At 41.0% G+C, this 10,620-nt stretch overlaps 1 protein-coding gene across 1 annotated transcript in view; it reads left to right on the top strand.

Moving 5' to 3' along the window:
- The first annotated feature begins 567 nt into the window (after window positions 1-567).
- Window positions 568-10,620, top strand: part of WWP2 (WW domain containing E3 ubiquitin protein ligase 2) — a 120,500-nt gene continuing 110,447 nt past the window's right edge. The window contains exons 1-3 of the mRNA NM_001284474.1: window positions 568-640; window positions 8,865-9,012; window positions 9,359-9,480. Coding sequence (NP_001271403.1) covers window positions 571-640; window positions 8,865-9,012; window positions 9,359-9,480 — 340 coding nt within the window. The 5' untranslated portion in view covers window positions 568-570. The remainder of the gene's footprint in view (window positions 641-8,864; window positions 9,013-9,358; window positions 9,481-10,620) is intronic.

Here is a 10,620-nt window from a genome sequence, read left to right as displayed (position 1 = left end):
CCATTTGTATATCTTTTTATTTATTATTTACTTATTTATTTCTTTTTATTTATTGTACAGAGAGAGTATGCACACAATAGTGGGGGGGGGGGCAGAGGGAGAGGGAGAGAGAGAGGATCCCAAGCAGGTTTCTATACTCAGTGTGGAGCCCGACTCAGGGCTTGATCTCACAACCCTGAGATCATGACCTGAGCCTAAGTCTAGAGTCTGTTGCTTACTCAACTGAGCCACCCAGGCACCCCTCTGTGTATATCCTTTGTTGATTTATGAAACTGGATTTTTTTTTTTTTTAACTGTTGAACTGTGACTTTCTTTTTGAGAGTGTTATATTAGGCTCTCTCCTGTAAATGGTGACATCGTGCGCCCTTCCTAGTTGAGCAGAGACCCATCTAGGCTCAGGAGTCATTATAAGACAGACAGCCTCCACCCTGACAGAAGTTGCTTGGATGTTTATATTTTCTTGGTTCATCTCTTTCAACTCAAATATGAAAGTTGGGTGCAGTTCTTTAATTTCTTTCCAGGTATCCTCTAAACCTACTGTTGCTCATCTTGCAGTTTTCTGGTGATGACATGGCATCTGCTAGCTCCAGCCGGCCAGGAGTGGCCCTGCCTTTTGAGAAGTCTCAGCTGACTTTGAAAGGTGAGTGGCAACATGTGAAATGTTTACTATTTGAGGCCCAGCCCAATCTTTGAGGAAAAGGCAGGGGTATGCCCACCTGGGTGTGAGAGCCAAACACTGTGAAACAGCTTAGGAATGTGAACTATTTATTCTCATAGGGTGACCATGTTGTAACTAGAATTCTATTTTTTCTTTCTTTCTTCCTTTTTAAAAAATATTTTATTTATTTATTCATGAGAGACACAGAGAGAGAGAGAGAGGCAGAGACACAGGCAGAGGGAGAAGCAGGCTCCATGAAGGGAGCCTGACATGGGACTCGATCCTGGGTCTCCAGGATCACACCCCGGGCTGACGGTGGCACTAAACTGCTGGGCCACCAGGGCTGCCCTATAGCTAGAATTCCTTTTTTTTTTTTTTTTTTAAAGATTTATTTATTTATTTATGATAGAGAGAGAGGCAGAGACACAGGAGGGAGAAACAGGCTCCATGCCAGGAGCCTGATGCGGGACTCAATCCCGGGACTGCAGGATCGCGCCCTGGGCCAAAGGCAGGCGCCAAACTGCTGAGCCACCCAGCGATCCCCTATAGCTAGAATTCTTAAAGAAGAACGATAAAAGGAACTTTTGGCAAAAATTGTTGAAAATGGTGATTCTGTGATGCCCCAGAACCCTTTCCTATCGATACTCATTCCCTAGGTTAATCTCATCCAACCTCATGACTTTATTTATTTATTTGAGAGAGTGAGCACACACAGTGGGGAAGGGCAGAGGGAGAGAGAAACTTTGACAGGCTCGTGCTTAGCAGAAGCCCAGCTACCTGATCTCAGGACCTGAGCTGAAATCCAGAGTCAGATACTTAACTGGCCACACCATGCAGGTGCCCCCCAACCTCATGGCTTTAAATGCCACCAATAATAAGGTCACTACTGCCAAAATTATGTCTCTAGCCTGGGCCTTTCCATTGATAGATTTCCAGATTTTGTATCTCTAGTAGCCCACTTGTCATTCCACTTGAATGTTTAGTAGCCATGTAAGCTCCTGGTTTTCCTTTATCATATCCTACGCTCAGCCAGCTGTGAACCTGGCCATGTCTGTCTGTCTTCGGAATGCAACTGTCGTTCAACCTCTTCTCACCACCCCCACCATCCCATGAGCTGCCTTCATCTCTACCCTTGATGAAGGCAGTAGTCTCCCTGCTTCTGTCCTTTGCCCTACTTCATTCTGTGGGTCACATAGCAGGCATGTCAAGGGCTTAAACATGTTGACAACTGGCTCTCCATCTCACCCAATAAAAGCTAAAGGTCCCACATGATGGGACCCCACCCATCACTCCCATTTCTCATTTCCTGTTACTCTTCTACCTAGACCCTGCTGTAGCCACATGGCCTCTTTGCTCTTCAGGGACTATACTGGGCACACTCCCACCTCTGAGCCTTTGCACTTGCTGTTCCCTTCGAGTGGAATGCTTTGGGGCCAGACGATTACCTGGTTTGCTTCCTTACTCTCTTTAGGTCTTTACTCAAAAGTCACCCTCTTCAGCCAGGCCTCCCTGATCCCTCTGTAGCCTCCCCCACACCCCACTTCCTCATGTCTATCCCCTTCACTACTTTATATTTGTCTTCTTAGGCTTGTCACCATTTAACACAGCACACATATGTATTTTTTAAGATTATTTGAGAGAGAGAGAGAGAGAGAGAAACTGCACAAGTTGGGGAAGGAGCAGAGAGAGGGACGAGCAGACTGAGCCCAATGCAGAGCCCTACTAGGGGCTCAACTTCATGACCCTGAAAGCACAATCTGAGCCAAAAATCAGGAGTTGGAGGCTCTAGTGACTGAGCCACCCAGGCGTCCCAACACAGTACATATTTTTATGTATTTCCTTTATTGACTGTCTCCTTCAGTAGAATGTAAACACAAAAATAGGAATTTTTCTCTATTTTCATTACTTTTGAAAACCCAGTGACACAGAATAGTACTGGATACATAGTGGGCTGTCAGTGAATATTCCTTGAATGACAGGTTGCTTTGGTGGCCTTAGCTCTGGAGTCATGGAACTGACTCCTTAGTGGAGTCATGGAACTGAGAGATGCTTGGGGAACAGTGCTGAGTATCAGAGCTCAGATACACGGTCATTTGGAGGCAAAATTGTCTCATTATTTTTTAATTTAATTTAATTTATTTTATTTTTAGTTGTTTTTTTAAAAAAAATTATTTGTTTTTATTGAAGTTTGATTTGTCAACGTATAGTATAACAACCAGTGCTCATCCCATCAAGTGCTCTCCTCAGTCCCCGTCACCCAGTCACCCCAACCCCCTGCCTGCTTCCCCTTCTGCAACCCTTTGTGTCTCATCATTTTTTAAATTATGATTTCTGAAATATAAATGTTACTCATTTCTTTTATCTGTTTATCAGCCTTAAGATTGTTTCCTTCCCTCCAGCTCCTCAGTGCTCGTCCTTGGAGGAAACTAATATACCAGTTTCTTTTCTTTCTTTCTTTTCTTTTTTTTTTTTTTTTTAAAGATTTTATTTATTTATTCATGAGAGACACACAGAAAGAGAAAGAGGCAGAGACACAGGCAGAGGGAGAAGCAAGCTCCATGCAGGGAGCCCAACATGGGACTTGATTCGGGACTTCAGGATCACACGCTGGGCCAAAGGCAGGCTCTAAACCACTGAGCCACCCAGGGATCCCCAATATATCAGTTTCTTGTGTGTCCCTTCTAAGTACATCAAAGGGGATATGATTGTGTAATCTTGAAAGCCAGGTTGCTTCCCTTGGAAGGAATACCCTTCTAGCGGTGCAGGAGAGTGCCTGTTTCCCCACATCTTTACCAACACAGTGTATTGTCAGACATTTATCTATCTATCTATCTATCTATCTATCTATCTATCTATCATCTATCTATTTATTATCTTTGCCAGTCTGATTGGTAAAAATAACTTTTTTCAGCAGTTTTATTTCATATTTCTTTAATTATAAATTATGTTTAACATCCTATGTTTAAGGGAAATTTGGATTTCCTTTTCTGTGAATTGTGTGTTCATATTCTCTGCTGGTTTCTTACTGACTTTTATTTATTTATTTTAAAGATTTTATTTATTTATTCATGAGAGACACAAAGAGAGAGGCAGACGGAGAAGCAGGCTCCCCCCAGGGAGCCAGATGTGGGACTTGATCTCCGGACCCAGGATCATGCCCTGAGCTGAAGGCAAATGCTCAACCGCTGAGCCACTCAGGCGTCCCTCTTACTGACTTTTAAAAAAATGGTGTTGATACATTTTAATCATCTTTGTTCATGTCTCATGTTGCTCTAGTCCTCTTGACGAGGGAGAAGTATTAGAGTGAACTTGATAGGGTTTTGAATTTGGGACTTTAGGTTTTACTACTTGCCTAATAATTAGCAAGTCTAGGATAAAACAGAAGCCTGTCCATAGAATCTAGTGACATAATGAAGTCCCTGTTTGGGGCCATAGTGTTCAGGAACACATTTGACTTGTAAAGATTTCTCTGTTTGCCTTTCCTCAATGTGAATTTTTACTAGTGTGGAAAGAGCTAACTTGATAATATAGGTGCCTCTGATTACATAGACGTTTAACCTAGAGAGATCCTTTCATACCATTGAAGAAAATAGTAGGGATAGAGGGAAAGAGAAATAACAAAATAAATGGTGTGGCTGGTTCCTCTCACGTGTTTCACTGAGAGAGCCTGTCGTGTATTTTGGGAGATGTGACCATGCTGCTCCCTTTCTTTGCCTCAATTTCCTTCTACCTCTCTGTAATGCACTCCTAGAGTTTTAAAATACACTTTTACTTATTTTTTAAAAATATTTTATTTATTTATTCATGAGAGACAAAGAGAGAGGGAGGCAGATACAGAGGGAGAAGCAGGCTCCCCATGGAGCAGGGAGCCTGACCCGGGGCTCAATCCTAGGAGTCTGGGATCATGACTTGAGCTAAAAGCAGAGGCTTAACTGACTGAGCCACTTGGTTGCCTTAAAATACACTTTTAAAATACAGCAAGGCCCTTAAACATAAGTGAGTTCTTTTATCTGATACTTAACTCAAGAAGCACTGAGAAACTCATCACTGAAAAGCAGCCCAATAAAGCAAAAACTGGTGGGAACCTATTGAAAGACAGTATATCAGATTCTATTCTGTGCCTTCCTAAGAGCTTTTCAAGGGTATAACTTTGGCCATGTGTGATTTTTTTTTTTTGCCTTATTTATTAACTTTAAAAGCTAAATTATATGTGAAGATATGAAATTGGCATTTATATTTCATCAAACAGTAAATAAACTTTCCAGAAAAACCTGCTTGTATGTTGAGGCGTTTATTTTGGCTTGTGTTTTAAGAACAAGAAACTTTCAAAATATCAGAAAAATACAGAATTTGGTGCATTCTGTGAGACAGCTGGTGGAAGTCTTTAAAAGTCACTGTCAAGGAAAAAGAAGGGAGAGCATTCTAGATTTTAAAAGATTAAGGAGCCAGCAGCCAAATGCAATTTGCTCGTCTTGATTGGATCCTGAGTTCAAGGAAAGCAGCTCTTAACAAATATATTTGAAACAATTGGGGAAATTTTAATATGTAATGAATATCAAATGATAAGAGGTAGTGACTAAATTTTTTTCAGGTAGTGGTGTGGTTAGGTGGGAGAGTGTCTCTTCTTTTCTTTTTTAAAATAGACTCCATGCCCAATGTGGAAAGTAACTTGGGCCTTGAGCTCACATGAACTTGAGATTAAGTTCTCTCTTTCTCTTTCTTTCCTTTCTTTTTTTCCTTCTTTTCTTTTCTTTCTTTTTTTTTTTTTTTTCTTTTCTTTTTCAAGTAAACTCTATGCCCAGCTTGGGGCTCAAACTCACAACTACGAGATGAAGAGTTGCATGCTCTACAACTGAGCCAGCTGGGAACCGCTCCTTATTTTTTTTTTTTTTTAATTGAAGTGTAATTAACATACAGTGTTATGTTAGTTTCAAGTGTACAATGTATAGAATGTCCTTATTCTTAAGGGTTGTATTCTGGAAGTATTTAATGTTCATTGGTCACAGTGTCTACAACCTTCAAATAAATAACCAAAAAAAGTTTGCAGGTATGTGCATGACTATGCACATATATAGACATAGATACCATATATCTGTATCCTGCGCTATCCATTAAGATAGCCACTATAGCCACACAAAACTATTTATGTTAAGATTAAAATTAGATTAAATTTGAAATTTAAATCCTCAGTCATACTAGTCATATTCCACGGGTTCAGTAGCCACATATATCATGGCAATGCATTGGACTACACTGGCATAGAACTCTTCCTTATCACTGAAGTTCTCTATTAAATAGCAATGATACTGACATACACATAGGAAAAAAAAAAAAAAAAACAAACCCCAACAAAACAAATGTGGTGAGGTGCCTAGCTGGCCTGGTCAGTAGAGAGCACATGACTCTTAATCTTGGGGTTGTGAGTTTAAGCCCCACATTGGGCATAGAGATAACTTGAAAGAAAGAAAGAAAGAAAGAAAAAAAGAAAGAAAGAAAGAAAGAAAGAAAGAAAGAAAGAAAGAAAGAAAGAAAGAACCTATTTAAGAAAGAAAAAAAAGTCTTTTTTTTTTTTTAAAGCAAATGTGGCAAAATGATAGTTGCTGCAGAGTATACAGTTATTTATTGTCTTATTCTTTAACCTTTTCTGTAGATTGGAAACTTCAAAATAAAACTATCAAGTGTGATGTGTAATCCTAGATTGGGTTCTGGACCTTTCTTTTCACTTTTGCTATAATGGACATTAATAGCACATTTAACAAACTTTTAAATAAGGTCTGTACATTAGATCACCGTTTTAAAGGATGTTAAATTTCTCCATGCTAATGATTATACTATGGTATTACAGAAAATGTCTTTGTTCTTAGAAATATACACTGAAGTATTTAGAAGAAAAGGGGCACAGAATCTAAAACTCTCAAAGTTTCAGGAACAAGTGTGTAGGTGTATGAGAGAGAGAAAGAGAATAGGAAAGCAAATATAGTAGCAAGTTAATATTTGGTGACCCTTAGGTGAAGAGCTTATAGGAATTCTTTCTATTTTTGTTGCAACTTTTCTAAACATCTGAAATTATGTAAAAATAAAAAAGAAAGTAAAAATACTAGAAAAAAATCAAACCCCTAAGCAAACGAAAAAACCTTGGAAAAAGCTAGAAGAACAAAGGAAACATGATAGAGTTCCAAGAATTGGCCTGAGAGCTCCCTGATTTGGGGTATGTTATTTCACCTCTCTGGTCTTTAATGGGCCCAACTATTAAATGAAGGGTTTGAACTTGTTGATTTCTTTTTTTTTAATTAAAAAAATTTATTTATTTGTTATTTATTATTTTTTAAAAATATTTATTTATTTATTATTTATGATAGACATAGAGAGAGAGAGAGAGGCAGAGACACAGGAGGAGGGAGAAGCAGGCTCCATGCCAGGAGCCCAACGCGGAACTCGATCCCGGGACTCCAGGATCGCGCCCTGGGCCAAAGGCAGGCGCCAAACCACTGAGCTACCCAGGGATCCCCTGTTTTTTTTTTTTTTTAAATTTAAATTCAATTAATTAACATATAGTTATTATTAGTTTCAGAGGTAGAGTTCAGTGATTCATCAGTCTTATATAATACCCAGTGCTCATCACATCACATGCACTCCTTAGAAACTTGTTGATTTCAAAGAAACTGTCTATGGAAATGATAGGGCTATAATTATAACTAGTCAGCCCCCACACTCCGACCCTTTTTAAGAGTCTGTGTGCAGAGCTATTCCCACACCACCAGGTGGCCTCAGTTAACCTTGGTCTCTGTGAAAGGTATTTCAGTTTTCTACTCTGGACCACATTTTGCACCACCACAACCTGTTTCTCCTAGTACCGTCCCTTATTGGTTTTGAATCTTAGCCACAACCTTTGCTGCTACTGTTCTTTGACTTGCTCTCTACTGTTCTTTTGAGCCGGGAAAAGACAGGTATTGCTAAAAGAATCCAGAGGTAGGTTTGTCCTTTGTCAAGTTGTTAACCCTTACAGGACTCTCACCTTTCAGAAGGGCCTGGGAGGGAGAGGTTTGCTCAGTTTTGCTTCATGGGTAATAAATGCCAGTCACATGCTCTCATTTGGGGCATGGGTTGGAGGCTGTCTTAGGTGTATTCCATCCCAGAGACCTGGAGTTTCTACCATGGCTAATGCATGCTATAAGAGATGATTACCTGCCCCTGGGTGCATGCTTGGTGAGCTCGGTTTGCCGGTACCAAATAAACATCAGAAATGCTGCCACATGAAGGATACAAATAGAACAGGAAATGCAGATGGCTGACAAGCACATGGAAAACATATTCAGATTCACTAGTAATGGAAGAACGACAATAGAATAAGCAAAACCTGATAATGACCTATAGCGTGGTGTGGAGTCGGGTAGCCTGGGTGCACATCCTGGTTTGAAGCTTCCTAGCTCTGTCACCTGAGGCAATGACTTAACTTCCCTAAGCCTGCTTCCTCTTGGATGAAATGAGGGTGATGGTATATTCCTTGCTTCATGGATTTGTTTTAAGGATGTCATTAGATAATGCGTGCATAGCCTAGTGTCATAAGTGCTCTTTAAATCTTACTTAATTTGTATGATTTCTTTTTTTACCTCTTTGATTGCAAATAGTGAAAAAATGTTATACTCTGCACGGTGGGGGTGAAATGGATATATTGGCATCTACATGGGTTTATCTTTTTTTGCAAAGGAATTAAGCAGTTTGAAGAACTTTAAAAGAACATTCATATCATTGGGAGGAATACTCACGACTGCATGCAAATGTATATATTCATGATGATTTTCCCAGAGTGAAAAGTTGGAAGCAATTATTCAGTACTGAAAGAATAGTTAACTAAATTATGGCACGCCTATTGGCTCATATTGCAGCCATTTCAAATTTATTTTTGGGAGGAGAAGATTCTTAAAGAATTGGGGGCATAAAAGATGAGAGTCTGGAAAGTCTGGATTTGCCAACATCTTAATGATAATTATCCCAGTATTTTCAGGTGTGGAGTGCTTTTTTTTTCTTATGCTTCATATTTTTAAGATATCCTCACATTTTTAAAAAAGTAATTTTTTTAGGATCAGAAAAATTCCAAAACTTATTTTTTAGAAGAAACAACAAAAAAGAGTGAGAACCTCTGCCACAGGGGGGCAACAGGGAGCCCTGGGACTCATTTTTGACTTTTCCTTCCTTTCCTGTCCAGTGGTGTCAGCAAAGCCCAAGGTGCATAATCGTCAACCTCGAATAAACTCATTTGTGGAGGTGGCAGTGGATGGACTCCCCAGTGAGACCAAGAAGACTGGGAAGCGAATCGGGAGCTCCGAGCTTCTCTGGAATGAGATCATCATCTTGTAAGAGAAAGTCCTTTCTCTTTGCAGTAACACGGGGGAAAGAGAGAAGGTGTTCCAAGAGGGTTGCGGGGGATACAGGTTTCCTGTGACGCCCCTAACTCTTCTGCCTTTGGTACCCAAGGGACCTCTCTTCAGGTGTTTTTACATCATTGAGCTCACAGAGCATTCATTATTAGCTAGATGGTTACAGGGTCAGCTTGGTGGGGGAAAGAGTACACACGTGAGTGTCTTCCTGTTGGAGACTTCTGCCTCCCTCCAAGATGTCAGCAGTAGGTTTATCTGTTTTCTCCTAAGTTGTGAGAGACCAGTATGCTCGGATTTGATCAATCAAGTATCTGTTTTCCAGGAATGTCACGGCCCAGAGTCATTTAGATTTGAAGGTCTGGAGCTGCCATACTTTGAGAAATGAACTGCTAGGCACAGCCTCTGTCAACCTCTCTAATGTCCTGAAGAACAATGGAGGCAAAAGTACGTATGATGAAGGGGTGGCGGATGCGATTCGTTTGTGGGGGTGGGGAGAAGAATTGGAAGGCTTGGATTTCTCTAACACAGCATGGATAGACCTGGTGATGCAGTTTCCTCCAGGCCCAGGGGCCACAGGGGCCACAGGGACTGTTCCCCTTTTAGGAAGGCAAGAGCTCCTCTAGGTCTGCACTGCGGCATTCAGCCTCCTTTGTCCCCCGGCCTACTGATGGGATGCAGTGATAAGTCCCCTTGATCCTTTCTGATGTGTCCCTCTGCCTCTGCTCCTCTTTTCCTAATCCAGGAGGCATGTGACATGTGGAATCACACTGTCCGATGCCTCCAGCCTAAATCATTCCTAGTCTGAGTCCTCGAGCAGAAGAAAGAAGCTGTGTGTGTGTGTGTGTGTGTGTGTCGTGTGTGTGTGTGTGTGTGTGTGTGTAGGGGGGGATGGTGTTACAAATAGTGCCTTGTGCTTAGTAGGCACTCCGTAAATGTTTACTGGATATTGGAATGTGATGGAAGCTCTGTCTTAATTATTCAGGGTGCCTCTGCTGCATGGAAATGTAAATCCTGACGTCTCTTTATGGTGCTTGTGGTCAGTAGCATAACCCGTGGCTGTGGTATCTGGACCCTCCCTCATAAAGCCTCTATTGAGAGCAGTACCATATGTGGTGAGGGAATGCCACGGAAAGAAAGGCTCCTTTTTCTCTTGATGTCTGCTGTCTAGAAAATATTTTCTGAAAGTGGATTTAACTTGAGAGGTGTGGGGGTGGGGAGCATTGGGTCCCAGGGTGAGTGCCGCCTTGATTCAAGAGTCTTTTCTTTCTGAGTCTGTTCTTTCTTTCTTTCTTTCTTTCTTTCTTTCTTTCTTTCTTTCTTTCTTTCTTTCTTTCTTTCTTTCTCTCTCTCTCTCTCTCTCTCTCTCTCTCTCTCTTTCTTTCTTTCTTTCTTTCTTTCTTTCTTTCTTTCTTTCGATTTTATTCATTTATTCATGAGAGACACACACAGAGAGAGAAGCAGAGACAGAGGGAGAAGTAGGCTCCATGCAGGGAGCCTGATGTGGGACTCGATCCTGGGACCCCAGGATCATTCCCTGAGCCAAAGGCAGATGCTCAACCACTGAGCCACCCAGGTGCCCCATGA

The sequence above is a fragment of the Canis lupus genome, chromosome 5, assembly GCF_011100685.1.
Source record: "Canis lupus familiaris isolate Mischka breed German Shepherd chromosome 5, alternate assembly UU_Cfam_GSD_1.0, whole genome shotgun sequence".
Classification (NCBI taxonomy): Eukaryota; Metazoa; Chordata; class Mammalia; order Carnivora; family Canidae; genus Canis; species Canis lupus.
The sequence above is the reverse complement of the archived record's forward strand: the minus strand, read 5'-3'. Positions and strand labels throughout refer to the sequence as shown.